Source organism: Episyrphus balteatus, chromosome 2 (assembly GCF_945859705.1).
Source record: "Episyrphus balteatus chromosome 2, idEpiBalt1.1, whole genome shotgun sequence".
NCBI classification, from domain to species: Eukaryota; Metazoa; Arthropoda; class Insecta; order Diptera; family Syrphidae; genus Episyrphus; species Episyrphus balteatus.
In genome coordinates, this window is record NC_079135.1 from 66959028 (window position 1) to 66984044 (window position 25017).

At 31.9% G+C, this 25017-nt stretch overlaps 2 protein-coding genes and 1 long non-coding RNA gene across 5 annotated transcripts; 2 read left to right on the plus strand and 1 right to left on the minus strand.

The window, feature by feature from the left end:
* Positions 1-4274: 4274 nt before the first annotated feature.
* On the minus strand, positions 4275-21588 carry LOC129908513 (protein suppressor of white apricot). 2 transcript variants are annotated; one of them, XM_055985071.1, is made up of 7 exons: positions 21200-21588; positions 17361-17533; positions 16458-16645; positions 8632-9523; positions 8167-8568; positions 7973-8101; positions 4275-5008 (listed from the first exon to the last, which is right to left on the minus strand). In XM_055985071.1, the coding sequence occupies exons 1-7, from the start codon at positions 21406-21408 to the stop codon at positions 4431-4433; spliced, it is 2571 nt and encodes an 856-aa protein (XP_055841046.1). In that variant the 5' UTR covers positions 21409-21588; the 3' UTR covers positions 4275-4430. The 2 variants fall into 2 exon arrangements, with proteins under 2 accessions (XP_055841046.1, XP_055841047.1); XM_055985072.1 differs by lacking the exons at positions 17361-17533; positions 21200-21588 and adding an exon at positions 17030-17261 and having other exon boundaries at positions 4276-5008.
* LOC129908514 (S-adenosylmethionine synthase-like) lies at positions 9703-12587 on the plus strand. Of its 2 annotated transcripts, none has more exons than XM_055985073.1 (2): positions 9703-9834; positions 11282-12587. In XM_055985073.1, the coding sequence occupies exon 2, from the start codon at positions 11304-11306 to the stop codon at positions 12510-12512; it is 1209 nt and encodes a 402-aa protein (XP_055841048.1). In that variant the 5' UTR covers positions 9703-9834; positions 11282-11303; the 3' UTR covers positions 12513-12587. The 2 variants fall into 2 exon arrangements, with proteins under 2 accessions (XP_055841048.1, XP_055841049.1); XM_055985074.1 differs by lacking the exon at positions 9703-9834 and adding an exon at positions 9991-10008.
* Positions 18015-21067, plus strand: LOC129908515 (uncharacterized). Its single transcript, XR_008771291.1, has 2 exons — positions 18015-20336; positions 20427-21067. It is a non-coding gene; the product is annotated as an uncharacterized LOC129908515 (long non-coding RNA).
* Positions 21589-25017: the final 3429 nt, after the last annotated feature.

Genomic DNA, 25017 nt, shown 5'->3' on the forward strand with positions numbered 1-25017 from the left:
TTTATTTTAATTACAAAAGAGGAATAGTAAAAAAAAAATTAATTAAAAACTAAAAATAAATATTTTTTCTTCTTTATCTTCGGTATATTTTCTACTAAGAATTTTTCGAAGTTCTTTTTTTTCAGTTTTGGGAATAAATCAGAATGGCAAATCTGTGTCTTAAGAGTGGTGATTCAATATATGGCTCTTGAGAATTGAAGCCTTTGTCCCGCAGAAACAGATCCTTTTTTGTTCACTTTTTTATCCACCGGTGATAATGTCACCCAATATAATTTATAATCGGTTTGCATAGCCCGTTCCGAATCCCATATCCCAAAAACTTGTAGCCATGATTTTGTCAGCGAAAATCATTTCAACTAACTCTCTGTTTTATTTAAACCCATAATGCAGCTTATACCCCATTGTTTTTTTCAAGACAAGAGTCCCCGTAATCAATTGACATCCCTTCAAAATGATGTACGGAGTTTTGTCCTTGTTTAGTCAAGACCTTAGTGGATTGGGCCATATGCAAAAAGTAGATCTTAAACTCTTATCCGCCTTTTCAGTTCATTTCTTTAAGATTTATCTCAAGAAAATGAGTTAGATTTCAAGAAAATGTACTGAAAAGTGAGATAAGAGCTTAGGCTCAATTTTTTTTGAAAAGACCCATTGATTTTTTTTAACCCGAGTTCCTGGTACAATAATTTATTCAATATGACTTTGTACATCCAACACGGTTAAAAAGAGTTTCTTGTAAAATGCTGAGAAGCCATTGCAGAAACATTTCTAATTCCTACACGGAGAAAAAAGTGTTATATTAAAATAAAATGATGCGTACATTAAATTTCACCACCTTAAAATAAGGTGATATCCGCTTAAAATAAGATAATTTCACTTAAACTCAGTTAAATTTAATGTGAACTTCATCTTATTTTAATGTGAATGTTCATCTTAAAAAAACCGACCAAAAATAAAAAAATTTTAAATTATATAGTTACACTTAAGCTTTACTTACAGTTTATCAAAGTCATTTCCAACAGTGAGATAGCACAGTGGTAAGGCACTGGCTGAGAATTTTATGGTTGTAGCCTGCAGTGGTTTTCATAAAACATACAACCTTATAATTCTTGTCCAGCGAGTTGTAGGTTCGATCCCCAGTCGCTGCCACTTTTTTTTTAAATTAAATTAATGTGACTTGTCACCTTAATTTAAGGTAATGTCACCTTAATTTAATTTACCAAAAAACATGCAGAAATCCGCTTAAATTAAGGTGCGATCCGCTTAATTCTATGTTGTCTGTTTTCTCCGTGTAGGAAAGGCAAAACGGGTGCTGATATGTACGGAAATTTGGGATTTTTTTTTTTTAAACATTTCTCTTACGATTTTAAAATATTTAAAAAAAACTGACTTTAGCAATTACACTTATTGGTATTACAAAAATACAAAAAACCCTTTTTACTTGGGATATACATAGGTACTATTGGGCAAGTTTAGGATTAGTAAAAAAATCGAATTAGAGGTAACAATGAGACATGATGTTACGATGATGGAGAATGGGAAACAATTGGTTCCCGGAATTCTGTCTAAACTACTGGAACGATTTTCTTTAAACTTGGTACTTATGAGTTCTATAACATTCCCTAAGGGTAAGTGGAAAAGCTTTTTTTTCTCACAAACGGCTGTAGCGCGATTTGGATAGAAAAATATACATGCACTGTAGCATATGTATAGTATATACATATAAACAAATTATGATATAGAAAAAAACATTTTTTGGGCCGTTACTAACGGTACCTGCTATAGAACCGTTTTCTCGTAAACCATTTTACCGATTTTTTTTTTTATATTTCAATTTTGTTTTGAAAAATTATTTTTTTCAAAACAGATTAATGGATTTACTTGAAATTTTGTTTAAATATATGGAAAATTAATTTCTTCAATAGCATATTTTTTTTTTGACAAATTTTGGAATTTTTTTTATAAAAAAATATTACAACAGTTTTCAAAAAAAAAAAAAAATTCAAAAAATCCTTTTGATATAAAAAATTAAATTTTAAAATTTGTTTTCATAATTTTACATTTCTTATAAAATTAATGATAAAATTAAATTTAAATTACATACATATTCTTTTATGAAGTTTATAAATAACATGAAAATTCTACGCAACTTAAACCATAAAAGTAAGTACGTGCGACCCACTTAAACGACTTACCTTATTTAAACAAAAGCATTTATTACAATTTATCAAAAAGTTTAAAAATTAAAAATGCATGACTCGGTCGCACGTGTGTAAAAACTTGCTCGTATTCTTTAAAGAACTAACCTTTTGTTAGGTCATCAGAACAAAACAATAAGACAAAATCAAAAGCAAAACAAATAATTAATTGAGTTCAAGGAGATTTTGAATGTAATATTTTTGAACCGCTTACGAAATATACGGGGAGAAAAACTAAAAACAATAATTTCATGACTTTATTTGCAACAGCTGCAGTTTTCGAGAAACTTGTAATTGTAAAAATTAACTTAATATCCTAGATTATTCCGTGCAAATGGGTTGGAAATTATGTCATTTTAAGGCATGAGTACGATAACTTAGGCGACAAGAATCGATAACGATATTTTGTAGAGGAGTTCAATACAATCATTTTTTACTATGAGAGGGGGGTCTATATCCCCCCGTTTAGGTGGGGTTTTCAGAATTTGATTAGAAATTAATTGAGGTAGTTTATTTCATTGATTAATTTCATATTTAAATTCACAGTATTGGTAAAAATAGTATTAAATGTGTTTTTTTTACTTTTTTTTCCCAAATTTTGAATTTGAAGTTGATTATTTCGAGAACAATTAATTGAAATAATTTGATTTAAAAATTAGAATCAAGTGTACAATTCTGGCTTTTGATATCGTTCATTACTGTAAGTGTTGCCTTTGATTTTTTTTAATATTTTTTTTTTGTATTTTACGTGATATTTTAGAAAATTGCCTAAACGGGGGAGATAGATCCCATAGTAAAAAATGATTGTATTGAACTCCTCTACAAAATACCGTTATCAATCCTTGTCACCTAACTTATTGTACTCTCCCCATTTTAAATTTGTGTGGGTAATAGTCTCATTTGACTTTCTCTTAAAACACTTAGGTCCATTTTCTTCACTCGGAGTTGAACAAAACTTTTGAATTTTTATATTAAAAATTCTCAAGTTATGTTCAACTCCGAGTGAAGAAAATGGACCTTAACCTATTATTCAAAAATGATGTACAAAAGCGTTTTCATACGGCTCTGGCACCGCAGACTAAACCATTTACTTTCGGGTTTTTCTTAAAACCATTTTTTTTCATCGGACGGCCAACAAATTACACCATTTTTAGACGATAGTGATGAAATTTTTTGTGTAGCCTTACACTACCATTATCAAGTAAATTTTTTTTCGAATAGCTGAGTTTTATTTTCACCGTTATCCAGATCAGATCATTGATTTATTTGCGAAACAATAACAAAACAAAATCCTGCTTTTGTTGTAAAGCTAATAAAAACAATGATCTGATCCGGATCACGAGGAAAATAAAACACAGCTTATATTAATTGTATGGCCCTTTTTACACCGACTTCTTTTTAATGCCGTTCCCTTAAAAATCAAAAAATGAGTTTGTGTGTCTCTTGTTTTTCTTTTCTTGATAAAAAAAAATTGCGACCTGTAGCTAGTGGCTCGTAGAGAATAAAAAGGAATTTGCCAACCAAAAAGAAAACAGTATACTTCTTTAGATTTCTTTATTAAAATTAATATCTTTTGATTTTTTAGATAAATCTTTAACATTTGACGAAAATTGTAATATAATAGTAAGTACGCGGGCCCAGTCGTATATTTTATTTCTTTTGAAGTCGGAAAACACCCAGAGAATTTATAAACAAGTAATTAATGATCGATAAAACAGCTATAGTGATTTGGTATAGAATAAAAAAAGGAACCAACTATACACTTCGTTATAAAAGCATTTAATTTGAATGATTGGTAGTGCTCTAACACATGTCGTTTGAGATATTGGCCCAATATCAATTCTATCAAAAAGTGCGCGATTGACTTACTAACAAGATTACTTCTAACTATAAGCAACCCTCAACAAATACTGAAATCCTACATGCGGAGCCGAAGTGTGAAGCAGTAGAGTGGGAGAGTTGTGACCCCATCCCAGATCATGACTATCCTCGATAATGGAGAAGAAGTCAAGTTCAAAAAGTTGTGTTATTTACAAACATTTTTTGAAATAATAGAAAATTTGCACTTTAAAATAACTTTCAAAACATTTATTTTTTATGTACATCTTCTTTATTACTTAAATATAGTTTACAATTTTGAATTACAAAACATTATTTTTATTTATAAAAATATGTTATTTGTGTTAAAAGCGTTTGTTATGATTGTTTGTACAAATAAAAAAAACTCAATTGCATTTATCTGTCATGCCTTCTGCTCTTCTTCTTTTTGTGCGAAGAAGAACGTTTTCTTCGTTTTCTACTCGACGAATCCGACGATGAATAATCTTCTTCCTCTTCCGAATAACAACTTTGGCTTCGATATGTGCTATGACTGCGGGAACGTTTCTTTGATTTTTTCTTACTGTGATGATGACTATGTTTGGAAGACTTCTTTTTTGATTTGTGCGATTTCGATTTTGCGTGTTTCGTATGTGAATTACGTGATCGAGAACGCTCCCGTTTAGGAGAAATAATAACAACTTCTGGAGTTTGTGTTCGCTGACGTGGTCGAGATCTTGTAATTTTCTTTTTGGTCTCAACAGTAATTAATTGTACGTCATCGTCATCATCGTCATCTTCAACTGTAACATTTTCATGACGTTGATTGTTAATGGAAGGCCTTGTAACGATTTCAGTATCAGATTTATCATCACCATACGATGATATTGGGATGGAATGTACGGATGATGTATCGGAATCGTCTTCATCTTTTTTTTCCGAGGATGATTTGGCGGAGATTTTGTTTGATTCGCTGACATTTGATTGGGATGTTCCTTAAAAGAGAAAAAAAAAGAACATGGTTAATATAATACGTAATTCAAGTTTTTAATATGTGATCTTTTTTTTAAATTCTTACACACACACCTATATAATGTACATTAAATAGATAAAAAGTACACAAATGAGATTTGTGACTGAGGTACATATTGCATTTCGCCTTCATAAGTTTTGAATCAATGATTGTTTTTGAATTTATTTTGTTTCTCTTTATAGAGTTTTGCACAAAAAACGACATCGACAACGAAATCCAAATATTTGGCACCACTGTACATTAGGGTGGAGTGATTTTATTTTTGTTTTTTATTTTCGAATTGGCATAGAAATAAAAAGTTGCGCTATTTATAAACAAACAAAACTGTATACTTAAATTTTTTTAAATAATTTCATTTCGAGGTGCCCCAATCCCTCTGAATGTTTAAAATGGGGACTTTTTGACCTTTAAATTAAATGGGGAAAAATAAATATTGAATTTGAGCATGCGAAACAAAAGGATCTCGCAATTCTGTCTCTATTTTGGGTTACAGTTTAACCCACTAAGGGCCATTTTATTGACTATATACCCTACTTCGGTCAAATCAAAAGTTGAGAATTTGTTTTTTTCACAAATTTGTTTCTTAACTCCTTCGTTTCAAGCCTTAAGTTGTCCTACTAACAGTTTTAGAAATATCCCTGGGATATTTATGACAATTATTTAAAATACTGTCAGTTTTGAATGAATTTAAGATTAATTAGCGACAATGCACGAAGAAAACGCGTAAAGACAAGACAACCAAAAGGTTATTATAAGAATTTCCTCCATCTTCTTAAAAATATTTGAATCAAACAAAATTGACACAAAAATAAAATTATGTCGTTTTCGATTTAGTGAGGCGGCTTAGCATTAAAAAAGAGTTCAATCGTGCACTTTGTGATAAAAGCATGAAATTAACATCGTTGGTAGTACTCAATTTAAGAGTTATTTTGAGATATTGGGCCACCTTGTATTCCATTCGGAAGGGTAGATACAAGTGTTGCACTCGATTTGTTGCATATCGTAGTATAGGCAATGAAATATTGTATTAATATGATACATGATTTCGAGGTATTTTCTAACGCCCGATCGAATAAAATCAATACCAAAATGTCTCGACCATCATGTAAAAAGTTATTGGACTCTTTATGAATTGTCTTTTACTCAAAGAGCAAGAGTCAAAATATTATCAAGTACTCCTTGAAAAAAAGTGGTAGGTTGATAAAATTTCGTGTGGACGTTTCATATACCATAGAAAAAAATAATAAAATATGTTCATCAAAAAATTTCAGGTCAAAGGGTGTTTTTTTTAACGAGAAAGAACACTTTTGAAATGGTACCATTGCAGCACATGGAAAATTTTTGCATTTTTTTGAACCGCATATATATTTTATACATCGTATGAGAATCAAAAATAATCAAAAAATGAATTATATTTACCATGGAATGTTGAATTTTCATGCAAAACTTAAATAGCTTGCTTTTATTTTTTATTAAATTTTCATACAAATTAATATTTTGAAGGAGTGAGGTGCAAAAGTAAAAGTATGAAAAATAATTGTGCAGTTTGTGATAAAAGGATCAAATTAATAGGATTGTTAGTACAATATGTAACCCTCATTTTAAGATATTGGGGCTTTTAATATTTCACCTATGAGGATGTACATGAGCAATCTAATAATCACAAATTTCACAAAACTTCATTTAAATTGCTTTCTGTGCATCGTTATAAACATCTTTAAAGGTAAAATATTAAGTGGCCCAATATCTTTAAATGAGGGTTATATATTGTACTAACAATCCTATTAATTTGATCCTTTTATCACAAACTGCTTGGTAATATTCTGAATCTTGCTGTTTGAGTAAAAGACAATTTATAAAAAGTGCAATAACTTTTTACATGACGGTCCAGGCATATTGCTATTGGTTTTATTACCTCGAAATCATGTATTATATTAATAAAAAGGTTTCATCAGCTATACTATGATATGCAACAATGCGGGTGCAACACAGAAAATCTCTTGTATCTACGCTCCTGGATGGAATACAAAGTGGCCTAATATCTCAAAATAACTCTAATATTGAGTAATACCCATGATATAAATTTCATGCTTTTATCACAAACTGCACGATTTAGATGCTAAGCCGCCTCACTAATTGGTTTCACTCAAGGATTCACTCATTCTAAAATCGAATGGAACAGGTCAAATAGCTTCCACTCAATTCTATTTTTTTTTTTGTGTTTGTGTGTTTTTCTTTTAAATTTCAAATGTAAAATATTTATATTAATTTATTTTTCTTTCAAATGAAATGTTTTAAATTTTTTAAAAATTGGTAATGTTGAAGAAATTAATAGGAAATTTGGTTTCCAAAATGTTTTAGTAAGTTTGAAAATTAATTAAAAAATTTATTTCGGAAAAAAATTAATTTATTTAAAAAAATAAAAAAAATATTGATTGAGTGATTAATTTGACTTTTAAATATTCGTGTATTAGTGCTTCTCGAGTGAATTCTGATTTTAAATCGAGAAGAGAATTTCTCTTCTGAGAAGCGTTCTGCCTGTCATATTCGTGCGAATAAAACGCTTTCAGAAGGCTTCTGAATGATTCCGGACGCTTCCGGAGAGCCAATCGAAAACGACATAAGTTTCTGAGTAGCTAGTTCGTAATTTGAAGGAGGAGTCAAACCACAAAATAATTCAATAAGAATAAACTCTTCTATCAGGAAGCAAATTGCAGCGAGAAGTTGCTTTGCAATTATTGAAGCTATCGTTTAGAGGCGTTGTTTGTACAGTCCTATTATATCATATATATTAATCATATATCATATATATTAATAAAATAAATAATAATTTTTTAATACACATATTAAAATACTAATGTTCCTATTTTTTGTATGAGAAATAAACAAATTTAAGAAATTTTATAAGATAAACATTTGTAATTACCTTTAATTTGATTAAGAAAAGCCATCGCCTTTTTCTTTCTTTCAATTTGTAATTGTTTTTCCTTTGAAATTAATCCTCCTAATTTTTCTCTCGCAATTTGTGCTAACTTATCTTTAACCTTTTCTTCCGCTGAAATAAAAAAAAAAAATAATTAATCAACCGTTTTATATGAGAAATATTCAATGATTTTATACCTCTTTTCAACTCTTTTTGGTGAGACTTTACAATATTTACAGGTGATTGATCCGCAACTGCGACAAGAAGTGATGATAGCGGTACAGTCATTTTTGGTGCCACTGTCCCACTTTGATCGATATCAAATCTCGATCTGTTAGCAACCGTTGGTATTCCAAGCTGTGCATTTCTCGCCATCAACTGACTCTCAACTAACTGTATAGCTTTTTGAACATGCTCAGGGACACTTCGCGCTGGCATTTGAGGTTGTTGCAATTGTACTTGATCACCGACTTGAACACCACCGCCATTCGACTTTACTTTTTTATCTGATTCATCATCACTAGCTTCTTGTGGAAGAGCTGGACGAAGAGCTGCTACTGGTTGATCATCTTTGATTTTTATTGAGAATGATACTGGACCTAAAACAACAACATCATTTATGAAATATACCAAATTTACAAAAATAAAATTCGTTGGCTTACCACTGGCAATAGTTTGCTTTTCATCACCTTCCTCTTCATCAGACACGTATGACTTAATCTCTCCTGTCACTTTATACATATAATACGAATAAAACTCGTTATCCGGGAATAAAAATGTAAACCTTTCGTCATTCTTAATACGAAGTGTTTCCTCAAATTGCCGACCATTTTTAATCACATAACCTGCAGTCTTGTCAATTATATTTTGCAAATAATCAGGAGGAATTGGAAAGCACAGTTCTACATTTTTCTCTGCTTCTTTTTCCTGCGTTTCCTCCTCTGCTTCGTCTTCAGATTGATCTTCGTTTTCGGTATCCGAAGAACCATAATGGGCCAGCATTAACGCATTGGAAATATTTTTTGGTTGTAGCTTTGGTGGAGGTTGTTTTTGATTGTTGTTAGTAGATTCTCCATTTGTTCCAGAAGCAGCAGCATTTTGTGCAGAATTTGCATTTTGTTGCAAAAGCACAGGCGTATAAGTGGTAAATTGTTGTTTTTCTGGCTCTGGTGGAGGCAGTGGAACTCCTTTGATTTTACTTATCAACTGAGTATAAGCGCAATTCGCTGAAGGCGTATATTTTATCGTAGGCACTGGTATATAAGGCTTCGAAAATGGATCTTCAACACAAACACTATTCGCTGTGGCATTCGATAATTTGTCATCGGAAGAAAGAGAATCTGATGTTTCAATTTCTATTTGTGGATACGTTCCACTTTTCATAGCACTGAGTACAAATTTATAATAGGGATTAAGAGAATTATTTTGATTGAGAAAATCAAATTGCTGATTATTTGATTGTTTTGCTTTAATCAGTATTTCCATTTGTGGGCCCTGTGCTGATATGAATCGAGCAGTTTTCTCCACGATTGCGTGTTGTTTCATCGTGTCAGGCTGGAAATAAAGGAATTAGATTTCATCATTTTAAGAAGAAACAAAAATAAAAAAAAAAAATTTTAATTCAAACGAATATAAGAAAAAAAACACAAACACTGATAATGGAAGATAGCCCTCAAAGTACTGTTATTTTTCGCAAGCTTGACCGAGAGACCACCAGATTTCTGTATATATAGATTAACTTTCAATCATATTCTACTATTCATCAAAAGTGTGTTCGATCGCGAGCGTGAAGGTTATTCAACGGATATAGATAGCCCACATTCAGAATAATATAAATAAAATACATAATTATAATATTTTGCAATGTAAGTTGTTTTCGAAATCAAACAACTGGTTGTTTAAGTAAACTGATTTAATATTTTGTTGTGTTGACTCAGGGTTAACAAATAATTTGTGTTGTTTGACTTTTAAAAGAAAATATAAACCTCCTTTATAGTTAATTTAAGGACAATTTAAAGATATAGAAAAAAAGGACAGCAGTTAGTGATCAATTAATATTTCAATTTACTTTCTTGTTTTTAAGTTAATTTTAAATCAATTTGAGTGATTTCAATTCAATTTTGTTGATAGTTTAAAAAAATTTTCATTTTTTTTTGTCTCTACAAATATATTTTGTTACAAACGTGGATTTATCTTTATTTCTTATCTCAATAATTTTAAAGTTATTGAAAAATGAACACAAGTTAAATGAAACGAATATACTAACATGTGAATTTATTATTTAAACGAAACTGTCGCTTAAATACACTTTAAACAAAAACGTATGCTGGTTTGGAAAAACATAATTTTAATATTTCAGCTACTTTAAATAAACAATATATTTTTTTTTTGTTGAAATGCGTTAAGTCGTTTAACAACATTAAATCAACAGTTGATAGCGGTTGTTTTTTAAAATTCAAATTCCATCAAAATGTAGGACTTTCTTGAAAAAGCACATGATTTTATCTGTCGGAACCTTCTGAGCTGTTTCGAAAAAACAAATTTTTGTTTCAAAATTGTTATAAGACAGGTATTCCGGTACTTTTTGTTTTCAACTTCAACAACTACTCTAAGAAACGCTATACACCAGTTTAAAGTCAGTTAATACAAACAAATTCAGGGTCCCACTTTTTTTTACTTTTACTATCATCTGAATGATATGTTTGATTTTTAACAAGTTACATATTTTCTAACAATGCAGAACTTGAAATTCAGTTCATAATCTTAATATAAAAAAAATGTTGATATTGTTTTCAAAAAATGAGTAACGGGCCAGTAAAAGCCATCAGAAAAATGAAGCAAACCACACAATCTACCTTTTCTTTTCATTTTCCTGATTGAAATACACACGAAAAAGTTTCATTTTCATTTTTCTAATCGCTATAAGCTTGAATCGAAAAGTTTGATCCAAACGTAACGACTTACGTTTAAAAGAAAGTGTTTGGCAAATTAAAAAATTAGAGCCCATATGATGGATGATGCAATCTTAAAAATGTTTTCACTTTGCAAGTTGGCAATTAGCGAATCCAATTTAGGGAAGAGAAATTGAAAATCAGAAAAGTAAAAGTGCCTTATCATTTTATTTCATTTGGCCAAGGGGGTTTCTCTTGAACATTGCAGGTTCCTGATAATTATCAGTAAATAAATCCTATTGTTGTTTTTTTGTAGCTTGGTTATTTACAATCATTTAATCCTAGTCTATAAGATAATTCAAATTTCCCTTGCAATTTTATAAAAATCTCAAAATTTTATTAAATAATTAAATTTTTACAGATATCACAACAATAATTTGAAAATGCCTCAATCTGAAACCAAACTATATACAAATGGATTTACTGACATTGACAACGTAGAAGATGGTCGACCATTTTTATTTACTTCAGAATCTGTGGGAGAAGGACACCCAGACAAAATGTGTGATCAAATCAGCGATGCTATTTTAGATGCTCATTTGCAACAAGATCCCAATGCAAAAGTTGCCTGTGAAACTGTTGCTAAAACTGGTATGGTATTACTTTGCGGTGAAATTACATCAAAAGCTGTTGTCGATTATCAACGAGTTGTTCGTGATACAATTAACCACATTGGATACGATGATTCGTCAAAGGGATTCGATCACAAAACCTGCAACATATTACTTGCTTTGGAAGAACAATCTGTTAATATTGCAGATGGTGTGCATGTTAATCGATTAGAAATTGATGTTGGAGCTGGAGATCAGGGAATTATGTTTGGATATGCTACGGACGAGACAAAAGAATGTATGCCATTGACAGTCGTACTTGCACATAGACTTAATGAAAAAATTGCAGAACTCAGAAGATCTGGAGTTTTCTGGTGGGCCAGACCAGATTCTAAGACACAAGTAACCTGCGAATATATTTTAAAGAATGGATCGACCATCCCACAGCGGGTTCATACCATAGTTGTGTCAGTTCAACACTCAGAAGAAATCTCTCTAGATGATCTACGAGAAGAGGTTTTGCATAAGGTTGTCAAAGATGTGGTACCATCTGAATACTTTGACGACCAGACTGTAGTACACATCAACCCATGTGGCACATTTGTGATTGGTGGACCAATGGGAGATGCAGGACTAACTGGAAGAAAGATCATTGTTGATACATACGGTGGATGGGGTGCTCATGGAGGAGGTGCGTTCTCTGGTAAAGATTTTACTAAAGTCGACCGTTCCGCTGCTTATGCCGCACGCTGGGTTGCAAAGTCGTTAGTGAAGGCAGGTCTTTGCAAACGTTGTTTGGTTCAGGTTTCATATGCTATCGGTGTGGCTGAACCACTTTCGATAAGTGTATTTGACTATGGGACATCTGATCGATCCCAGTTGGAGCTTCTTGAGATTGTGAAACATAACTTTGACTTAAGACCAGGATGTATTGTGCGAGATCTTGATCTACGTAGACCAATCTATCAAAGAACAAGTGCATATGGTCACTTTGGACGAGATTGCTTCTCGTGGGAGCAGGCTAAGGAGTTAGACTACTAATCTGCAAGGCCTTTTTTGTAGTTATTTATAAATAAGAGTTTCTAATAAAAAAAATAATTTGTTAAGTTAAAATAATATTTCATTTTTTTATTTCTTTAATCAATTGGAATGATTTTTCAGAAATGTATTTTTTTTATAGATTTCTAAAACACTTTAGAAATCCTCATGGTGTGAGGTCATCAGCATGACTATTTCGTAAATCACTATGTACCAAAATGTTACTGTAGATTAAAAACGCTATCGAACGGACGACTTCAAAAACAATCTCTAAATAGTTGAACCATGCGATAGCCTTAAAATTTTAAGAATAAAATAAATAGGTCATTGTCTCTTTCTTCAATTCATAAATTTCTAAAACCTAGTTTTGCGAGTCATTGTTTGTTATTGAAAGAAATTAATGATTATGAATATCCCCTTTTGCGTCAGCCAAAAAGTGATCAACACACGCGTTTGGTACGTCAATGTTTGCAATCCAGATTATCAGAATGGCAATTATAATCCCTGCTGCTCTGCACAATCAAAATTGCTTGTATGCATATAATTTAATGTCAAATAAATCTTTCTATTATTAAAGTAATGATTAAAACTAAGTCGAAAGAATATTGGAGAATTTAGTCTTATCAAAATGAAAGTTGGTTTTTTTTCATTATTTTGCGCATTATAAAATGTATGTATGTACGTCATCCGAAAAAAATTACAAAAATTAATGAAAAGCATTTCTTTTTTATAAATATGGAGGGCTCAGAGTTGTGCGAGACCAAGTCACAAAGAGTGTATTCGGAAATCATACATATTTCCGTATACGTATAGAGTTAAATTATATCGTTTTCGTTTGGCAATTCTTAGAAGTTAGAACTGACCGATCCGGAATGCCAAACGGACAAACTTCGATACAGTTTTTTGATTCTGACGTTTGGGTTTCTTTGTATTTCTGTTCTGCGTGACGAAAGTTTTGTTTTGGTTTTTTTAAACGTACCTACGTACATACCTAAGAAAAAAAATATCAAATAAAAAATCCACTATCCATTATTTTTGTTTTGAAATTCAGAATCATTTTTATCTTCTTTTTAGAATTAGAATTGTCATTTAATGCCAAACGAACAGTTTTAGGTGATTCCGGCCAGGTCGAACGACCAAACGAAAACGCTATTAGAGTGCTTAATAAATTTTTAGCTTTGCTCAGAGTTTGCACTAGATTTGATTTGAACTAATAGGTCCGTTCCACACTCAGTTTGCAACTGCCGAATCTAGTAATATTTGGTTATTTTTGGTCAGAGTCTGTTCCCAACTTCAAAAATTGTGTAGAAGAGAGCGCTCACGAGAGAGTAAAAAATTTCCCCACCCTGACAAATTTAGCCCAAAGAATTTCTTCCGGCAGAAATATGAGTTCTGTCAAATGAAAAGTTGACGTATGTCAAACAAATAAATAAAGAAGAAAACAAATCAAATTGAATTGATTTTTAAATTGAATCGCGTTTACGTGTTTTTTGCATTAAAAAAGTGTTAATGTTTATCGAATTAAGCATAAAATATGAAATTGTGTTGTATAATGGTGTTCAACTTGTTCCAGACTTTTTGGCAGTCTTTTGTAGTTTTATTTCCTACTGAGAGAATTCTCTCCCAACTCTCATTAATTTGACAGACTGCCTTATTTAGTGCACAAAAAGTCTGGAACAGACCTAATACAGCTTTCAGCCCTCAGTAAATTTTTGTTTTTATTTGACTTGAAAATGCATAGTCACATAGTTATAAAATTCAGTTTACGATTCCACGGTATAGTCCAACTGATACTGATACAAGTCTGTACACAACCATAAATAAAATGTGACTCACTCTTCATGTTGACCTGGTATTTTCATGTTTTATTATTGCGGAAAAGCTTTCTGTTTCTAGTCGCATACAATCGTGGATGGGGAGACATCGAAAATCGTATCGTACATGGACGGCAAAATTGTTAGTGGATACTGATGGATTTTTAGAAATTTTAATTTTACGTTTGTCAACAATCATTGTGAATTTTGAATCATTTACAAGGATTTTAAATGGATATTTCATTTATATGTTAGTTGTACAAAGTTACTAACCTAACCCAACGATTTAAGGTACAAACACTGAGATGACTGAGCTATATGAAGCGTATGAACAACAATTCCGTGGCAAAGGTCGGGCAACACTCGGAGTTAAAGCACAATGCACAATAGAGGAACACAACAACTAAAGTGGCCCACGCAAATGGAAGTAGACCCCAATGAATTGGGCGTGCATAACCGAAGTCAGTTGGCAAGGGAAAGAGGGTAAAGGCTGTTAAGTAAGTATGCTACGAATAACATAAAAATAATCAGTACCAAATTTAAAGCACTAGTTTGATGTACAGCAGATTAATATAATTGAACAGATTGACAGACGAAATGAAAAATATAGTTTTCTTTAGATATTTCCATCAACGAAATGTTTTGATTGATTTATTTTTTTTCGAAGGAAACCTAATACTTGCCCCATAGAGCAAGCAAAAAAAAAAGTGTATCGCTAGCAATACCTACATATGTATCAGGCTTTTATTGTTTTTCGTTCCTTTAATTGAAATGATTTTATAATTGTATTTATTTTTGAAAAATTTCATGGCGCTAGACAAAACTGCAAAATCGTAACTGAAAACAATAGCAAACCACGAAATTTAATACACACCCTGAGGACCAGTTGCACAAACGGGGGTCAGCCTTGGATCAGGATTTTAACTCGCCGATTTCAGCGGATTAGCTGTGGATGAATTTGGGTTCAAGCATGGATTTAGCTTTTTAAATACATATACATACATTAAGAACCTTGAACCCCAACTTTACCACCGATTTCAGAAGATAAAAGTTACTGAACCACGGATTAAATATTTTTACAACTGGACCTGAAAACATGAATGCTCGGGTTAATCCTATACTGATTATTTTTGACCTTAAAATTTTCCAAATGTTCAAACACGCTTATCGAAGTCAAAGTTTAGAAGTTAATCTTGATTTCAGTTATACCATTGTATTTCTGCCAATCTGATATTTTATACCAAGGGGGCATTATGACGCGCTGACAAGCTTCAATATTGTTATTGACGATTAAACTTGATGCTCCAGTTCCTAGGAACAAAGGAAGTTTTTATCTCCAATGGCATAATCACATTGAAAAGATTTGGCATAACAAAATAAGGCGGTAATCTAGAGATTGAACCTAGGAGCACATAGCGCCACTGGCTGTAACGAGTAAGTAATATTTTCTTTCATAAGAACCAAAAGAAAATTAGCAATTGTTGGAAATAACTGTTAAAATGTAATATTTACAGCTGTATCACTAATGAAGCCCGAATCCACATTAGATTGTAGAGCCACGCCACTTTAAGGCTCTTGATGACCTTCATTTGTAATTAAATTCTGTATTGTACTTCATAATTTTTGCCTTAGGAAGAATTCGAAAAACTGTATTAAATTTAACATCCTTGTACTGACCTAAACCCGTTTCAACCAATCATAATATTTACAAGTTTGTAAAATATGAAAAACTTTAATACAGGCTCCAGGTCACCTGACCTGGAGCCTGCATTAAAGTTTTTCATATACATAATATACTATTTGAAGAGGTCACTACAAAATTCCTATAATCATGTTTGTAAAAGTTAGTTTTATCACGTGCTAAAATATTTCCTTTTAAGATTACTCAACTGAAAACACTTCAAGCGATAAGACTGTCGCTAATTTAAAGTAAATAACAGAAACGCGCGTCTGTAAACTTGTCAGGTTGCAAGTCATCGTGTTAAATGTTTTGATATTTTTAAGGCTATCTCAAGACTCTTGATAGCCCATACATAAATTGAATAAGTGATAACCTCTTAGTCGTCTCGCTCAAAATAAAGAGCTGCATATGATTTAAGTCAATGATTATCTCAGTAAAACAATTTAAACTTACCAGTTGAACTGATGATGGCACTTCGAAATTCTTCGGCAGCAAAAACGCCTTATCCGCCTCAGCATCTGTTCCCAGCTCCGAAGAATTTTCATCTCGATTCGGTCCCAATGGTGTATCATAATTGAATTGCACCTGACTGTATGTTGAATCACTACCGCTCTCGTGTTGCAAGCGTTTAAGTTCTTCCTCTATAAAATGTTTTTTATTTGTAAATAAAAACAAAAATCTAAGGCTGACCAATGCAAAAACAGAGATAAGATATAGAGAGCATTGGAAGGATTAAAGGAGAGGTATTATCAACTGTCTGTTTTTTGTTGTTTTTTTTAAGGATTTTAATTTATATTCTTTTCTTTGTTTCTTTTGTTTCATTTATGAATAATAAGTTGTATTGTTATAGATTTTTATTTATTTTAATAAATGAATTTGAAATAAGAACAAGAGGTGCGGATCTGTCGAGACGAGATACTATCTATGCGGTTGTTTGTTTTGCGCTATCAAAAGCTCAAAGCTTAAGCAGTGCTGTAAATATCTGAAAATATACGTTATTGATTGTTTTTATACGATAAAATTACCTTGCATGAGTTATCTTCGTGCGTTCCTGCTGTGTTGCGTCGTCCAGTATTCCACAAAAAATTCTTCTCTTCGACCTGTAAATACTTACGCGCCTGTTTTTATAACGATTTAAGGCCTACAGTTTATTTTTCCACAAAATATTCTTTTCGGGTTTATTTTAATTCGGCTATTTTGTTTTCTTTTTTTTTATTATTATTTAGCTTCTTTGATTCGATTAAATTTAGAGATTAAAGGGAAACTAAATAATTTGTTTCGCTTGAATCTTTGAATAATTCTTCTTTTTTTTTTTTGTTTGTTTGCAAATTAATCGGTGGCACTTGTAACACTTACCTTGATACAAGATGTCTTCCTGTTCATTGCGATAGAGATAAAGGTATCTTTCCTCTTCGCAGAGCTGTTCGGCACGTTGTTCTTCAGAGGTGAGATAATCCAAACGATTGCCATAACCACCTGGTGGAGGCTCATATGGGGTTAGATCGTATATAGCGCCTCTAACATCATATCTAGGGTATTTTTTTAGCATTTGCATGTGTGTTTCATGTGTCCCCACAATATACAAATCATAAAAAAGAAGGTAAACGAAATAAAAATAGACTTTTAGAATAACAAAAGGACGAGTTTTGTTGGTTTGATTGTTTTTTTTTTTCATTTGCGTTTTTTGTTTGTATTTCTCACAATTTTGTATTATTATTTTTGCATTATTTTTTTTTTGTCAAAAACGCGCATAAAATATAATTTAATAAATAAATATTTTTTAAAATATTTTTTTTTAAGAGGAATACATACCAAGCCGAGTAAAAGATTAACAACCTGTGTGTAAAAAAATTATTAACCTGTTGAAAAATTCAAAATCCTTTGATTCCTTTTGTTGTCCATTCTGTAAATTCATCCGTAGGTATATTTCTTTATGTATTTCAACCCATGATACAAAGCTTTTATGTTTGTATGATTTTCGACTTTTATAAAATTTAAATTTTGCAGCACTACATTCGAGCCGTTATGTTTTGTTTAATATGTTTTCGAAGCGACAGTTCGTTCAATGCAATTTTTTAATAGTTTTGAGGTGAAAAACAGAATTTGTATTTTTTTGCCCAATCGGTAATTTTATACAGATATTTGCGACATTTATTTATATGCGGTTCTTAGAGGACACTGATTAATCGCTTTCAAACACAAATAAAATAAAAACTAGTACCAGTTATTTATTTTCCAAATAAGGTTTTAAGACCCTAAATAAATCATTCTAAATTGTACAAAATTTTCCACTAACCATGATCTTATCGTTCTGAAAGGGTTAAACGTGTTCTGTGCATAAATTTGGATTTTGATGCTTTTTGTGCTTTTTAATTTAATTTGGCAGGTGGCCATGGTACAGTACAGAGGAATAGGTACACTAGGTACAATAGGTACGACTGCACAGCCCGGCATCGTGGGTTCGAGCCCAGCGGTGGGCTCAGTAGTTTTTCTAAAATCGAAAGCTTAACTGAAGCCACCTGTGCGATAACACTAGACAATATTCATCGATGTCTCCTTCCTCTGTACCAAGTAGTTCTATGTTATATGTTCTTTCTTTGTTTCTATCTGTCTTTCTCTTTGTCATTGTCTGGTGTTGTCTCAGCCAAATGGCCTCAGTTGCCGCGCTGTTAAGTGTCAGAACTTCGTACATTTATGTACTTTGTACTATGAATATAATAATAATAATAATTTAATTTGTTTGTTTTGTGTTGCTTGGGAATTCAAATGATTTAAAATAAAATATTCAAAAACTAAAAGAAGCTTTTAGGTATAAGATGTGGTTGTTAGGTACTTGGAAAGGATTATTCTCAAGTCCGCTAGATACATTGGAAGTTAATCAAATATAATTAAATGTTGTTTTTACAATTTATGGAATTCTAAGCTATGTTTTGATGCACAAATTTTCATCTTATTGATGCTGTTTCTACTTGTTTTTATTAGGGTATTTCAAACACTGATCATTTTTTTTGTGCCTCCATCATTATTAATGTTGTTGATGATTTAAAAAAGGCATTGGATGAATATCATGTCAGTTTTTTTGTTCTCTTAGATGTCTGTAAAGCATTTGACATTGAATAACTCCCAAATTTACCAAATCTTAAACCTTCAGAAAAGTACATTTTGGTTCTTTTGGCAAATATTTTCTGACCAGTTATCAAAATTTTAATTAAGTTTAGTATTTGGCTTATTAACTTAATATATTTCAAGCAACAAAAAAGATATCGGAAGGATTTAAACAGTTTTAGGCACCGTTGCAAATTTAGCCACGAAATCAGCCAAAATTACGTTTTTTTTTGTATTTTATTGCGGTAATATTTAAAAAACGTAGACCAATCAAACTTTTTTGACTTCGGATTCGAGTTCAGCATCCGAAAAGAAATTCAGAAAATTATATTTTGGTTCTTGTGGTAAAAACCTTGTTGACTAGTGTAATTTAACGCTATTGAACAATAATATTATATCTATTTTTAATATAACCCACTCACATTAACCATCAAGATTTGGTTCCTCAAACAGATTCCTTATACTGACACCTCCGCGCTTTAATTAATTAATTAAAGATAGCATGTAAGGGCCTAACCCTTGCTTTCCCGGTTGAGTAAGGAACTTCTAACTTACTTTCAGTATAATTAAGTTTGATATCGATTCGTTATAAATTTAAAAAAATATTTAAATGTATAGTATATTTCGGATTATTGATATTTTTTGTCTGATAGAATTGAAATAAGAAATAAATATTTAATGAAAATGGTCAAATGGTTGTTCAAAGGTAGTCTTGCTATATGTTGCAGAGACACGGACTTTGACGAAAGCGGATGAAAACACCTTGGATTGATTTGAGAGAAAACAAAATGGGCACTAAAGGAGCCAAGGGCATATGGACAACAATGATCCGGCCCGAAATGTTTTTGACATCAACCCAGAGGGACGACGCAGAAGAGAAAGAACTCGTTTAAGGAGGCGCACGCAAGTGGGAAGGCCCTCAATCAAATAGGCGTGCGAGACTGGAACAGGTAAAGACAGAGCTGGCTGGAGAACCTTGTTGATTGAGGTCCAAATCCTCAATGGATTGTCGCCTTGTAGCACTGATCACCTTAAGTGAGTTGAGACATACATATATAGTCAATATTATGGTTAAAGTTGCTAAGCTACAGCTTCTTTGATAACGAGCTAAGTACACGTTTGGAGTTATTAATGACACTTAGTTATTCTCAGCCAGAATATACCTATTCCAAATAATGGCAGATATGCACAAAAAGAACTAATTGCTTTTACTTGAAAAATTGTCAAGTATGTATGAATTTTTTTTATCCACATTTTGTACATTATCAAAAATAGTTTATACTTATTAATTATCTATATTTATATACTATTTCTTAGGCATACGGGCCAATGGGTACCTATTTTTTTCCTACCTCTTTCGCATTAAACAGATCAGAGATTGCAAACTGTGTTTTTCCTACAACTTTGTAGTTACTCATTATACATTTTAAACGCAAGACAAAAACAAATTATAAAAGGATTTGTTTTGTGCTGCGAATAAAATGAAAATATGAGTTGATACTGAGTTGTAGAAAAACTACCTACAGTCCTGAATAAAAAAGGCAAATAAGAAATACAAGACTTAATTATAAGTTGTATGTATAAGCATAGCTCCTCGTAATACCCACTCCCTGAATACAATGGAGCAAATATAGCTGGAGTTTGTAGTACTGCGAAAACCCTACAAAAGATGTCTATTGCTGAGGTAACACTTGAAATTTCTCTATTTCAACCCCGTAAAGTTAGTAACCTAAATCTTACAATCGCCCACACATCGAGATAATTTATTCTAACGATTTATATTTCTTTCTTATAAACCGATCTGAAACGACGAAGTAGAGATCCACCTAAAGAAGAATAATACAACAAATTGACTGCATAAAATAATATCCCTTTAAACGGAAAGCACGCAATTTGTTTCTTTTTCAAATTCACTTCCATGCACTTGGTATTATTCATGCATGTGATGGAGAAGTATATAATAAAATAAATAAAAATCTAAATTTCTAAGAAAAATTATATAAAAAATAATAAAACTTTGGTTTCTGCAAAAAATATATATGTTTTTTTTTTCTCGAAATAAAATTGTTTGCGTAAAATATAATATTAACCTGTCGATCTTTAGATTTGCATCGGCCATCCATGGAATAAGATGTTTTCCTTGATCTATTTCACGTGCTTTGGCATCGTCTCGAAATATTTTACAGGCATAGCCAAAGACAAGTAAATCCACCGTCCTTGCCTCGGGATTGGCTGAGCCCGAATTGCCTTTGCGTAGAATGCCACCAATTTCGTTGCGATTATGCCATTTATTCGACATTTTGGATCAAATTCATGTGCATAAAGTTTGAATAATACAATATGTTTGTATTTTATGATATGGAAGTAGATTTTCAGTAGATTTCACTATTTTTTACTTTTTTCCGGAATTTGAATGGGGAAGATAAATAAAATTGATCGCAAAGACGACGCAAAATTTGGATAGAAGAATAAATTAAATTTTTCTCCGTGACACCATACGAGAGGCTGTCAAACGTAAGGTTAAGGACGTAACGCTACGGGATGTAAGGAATAGACGTGTTTATATATAGTTCGTGTTTATGATCCTGAAAACTCAAATAATTTGAGTGTACCATTAGGGGAGTTCAATTATCTTTAGATAATTTGAAAGAACAAATAAATAGCGACGCTAGGGTAACGTCGATCCTTTTCAAACACAACCGTAATTACTCAGAGATTGTGTTTTATGACACACAACAGTGAGCAATATGGCTGTAATGAAGGGATGTCCCTACTAACAATTTTGCTTCTATAATGCTTTACAGAAGCAACAATTGCATCTGTAAAGCTTTATAGAACCAAAATTGTTTGTCGGGGTATCGTATCGTGCGTCGTTATCTATATGTACACTTATTTTTAGTTTAGTATCCTAAGAAAATTAGAGATAAGATAATTTAAGTACCTAGATGTAAATTTGTATATAGATATAATTATATAGGTACCTATATAGAGTAGAGTATTTACTTTTAATAAAGAGAATACTTTTATCCACCAAGCTGTACGGTTGTTCTTGCGTTCTAAGGCAGTTGTCGGTTTTTCACATATTTAGGAATATTTTGTTAAGTACGGGGACGAGATAATTGCACGAGAAAAAGAATTACAGCATTTTCCAGAAATTTAAAATTTCACAAGATAACAATATAAATATAAATCACCAGAAGAACAACCCAACTAACAATTTTACTTTCACAAGGGTCTAACGAAGCTGTTTTGATTTTAGAAATATTGCTTGTATACGACCATAGAGAAGCCCATCTGGCCCACCCGAGAAGCTTGATAGGCCTTAGAAAAGTCATATACAATTGCCTTAAATGCATTTATTATTATAGTTCTATATTACTAAAATTATGTCAATAGTATATGAGTCGTGATATTCATTAAAAAAAAAAAATTACTTTGCCTTTTTAAACAAAAATATTCCACAAAATAAATGTGTTAAGGCTTGGCCACATTGGAGGGTATGCGGTAGCGGTACGGGTAGCGGTGAGGGTACTTGTATGAAAAAAATTCCAAACTGACACATCAACGTTCAGGTGTGGAATTTTTTTAGTACAAATATCGTTACCGCTATACCGCATACCCTCCGGTGTGGCCAAGCCTTTAAAGGCTTGGCCACACCAGAGGGTACGCGGTAGAGGTACAGGTAACGGTACGGGTATTTGTATGGAAAAAATTCCAAACTGACACATCAACGTTCGGGTGTGGAATTTTTTTAATACAAATATCGTTGCCGCTACCCGTACCGCTACCGCGTACCCTCCGGTGTGGCCAAGCCTTAAGGCTTGGCCACACTGGAGGGTATGCGTTAGCGGTACGGGTAGCGGTGAGGGTACTTGTATGAAAAAAATTCCAAACTGACACATCAACGTTCAGGTGTGGAATTTTTTTAGTACAAATATCGTTACCGTTACCGGTATACCGCATACCCTCCGGTGTGGCCAAGCCTTTATAGTTACTCCATTCTAATATTTGAATTAAAAAATTGTTGAATCATTGTTTTTTATTGAAAATTATGTTTAATATCACTTTCAAATATAACGACTTACATAATTGTATGTTTTGCATCTCTGTGTGAGAAAAAAAGAAGTTCAATTTCCGGCGCATGCGCGAAAAGCTTTTAGTTTTATATGTTTGCCTTAGCCAAGTTAGGGGATATTTATTTATATTTGTAGAAGTCCTTTAAGTACAAGCAAAACATTGTAGAAAGCATTTAATTTTATAAGTTTGCCTAAGCGAAGTTAGGCTCCCTAATTTTATTTCTAGAAGCCCTGTGAAAGTGAGCTTCAGAGCTTCTAAATAAAAATAAAAGCCTGCAACAATAATACACATTTTCAAATTTCAAATGTTGGTTGTTTCTATAAGGCATTAAAGACATGTTATGAGTCTCTCCAATAAACTTGCATATTATAGAAACAACCAACATTTGAAAATGTGTATTATTGTTGCAGGCTTTTATTTTTATTTAGAAGCTCTGAGTAGACTTGTCGAAGGATTATGAAAGTCTAAAAGAGGTATACCCCAAATAGAATAAAGAAAAAAAAATATTTTTTTTTCATTTTATTTTTTTTTTTTTTTTTGTGTACCTATTACATTTTATTTTTTCATTTTCTTCTTTGTTTTCGATCCAGACAAGTTTTGCTTCTGAAATTAAATTTCCAAACACAATTATATTGAGAAAAAAACTTCTTACTTACTTGACGCATTTTGCTGGATTTGAACCTCGTACATCCTGATTGATAGTCCTGTACCTTACCCATCGAGCTACTCAGGTATATAATAAAAGAGTTTTAAATTTGGACTAGTTGAAACCAGAGCTTCCTAAGGGCTTCGATTTAACTTCCTGATGAGTTGCACTGTCTTAAAGAATATGGTGACCATTTGTGTTTTTTTTTCAAAGTTATTATTTTTGGTTATTTTCTGTTTTTTTTATTTAATAAAGACTAAATAATATTATATACTGATTGTCAAACCATGTCATTATTGAGAAGATGAAAGAGAATAACTTGTTACTCAAGAACAATTTTTTCTGGAATATCTGAAAAATTCGGTTTTTTTAGAATTTAGAGGTTTCACCCGGATGCCGTCAAACCCCATTTTTCCGAAGCAGAAAAAAAATATTTAATTTTTTTGGGCTTTTGGCTTTTTCTTAAAAATTAGAGAATTAACTTTGTTTTGAACTTAGATAAAAAATCTAAAATGTCCATCACTATTTTATATTTAAATAAGTGGAGAAGATTAAAATCTTGTTTTCCTTTCTTCTCCACTTACTTGAATATGAACTCTGAATTGGTCAGTACACCATTTTTAATATCACTATTTTAAACCAATTACCGATATGAAAAGATTTACTTTTCCATTTATTTCTTTATAACAATGAATAAAAAAAAACAAAAATGGTCAACATAATGGCACTTATCCAAATATTTCTTATTCTCATGAGTTTGCCTGACAGTTTAAAAAATTTAGCTTCAACTCACTTTCACAGGGCTTCTAGAAATAAAATTAGGGAGCCTAAAGGCTTGGCCACACCGGAGGGTATGCGGTAGCGGTACGGGTAGAGGTAACGGTACTTGTATGAAAAAAATCCCAAACTGACATATCAACGTTCAGATGTGGAATTTTTTTCATACAAATATCGTAACCGCTACCCGTACCGCTACCGCATACCCTCCGGTGTGGCCAAGCCTTAACTTCGCTTAGGCAAACTTATAAAATTAAATGCTTTTTACAATGTTTTGCTTGTACTTAAAGGACTTCTACAAATATAAATAAATATCCCCTAACTTCGCTAAGGCAAACATATAAAACTAAAAGCTTTTCGCGCATGAGCCGGAAATTGAACTTCTTTTTTTCTCACACAGAGATGCAA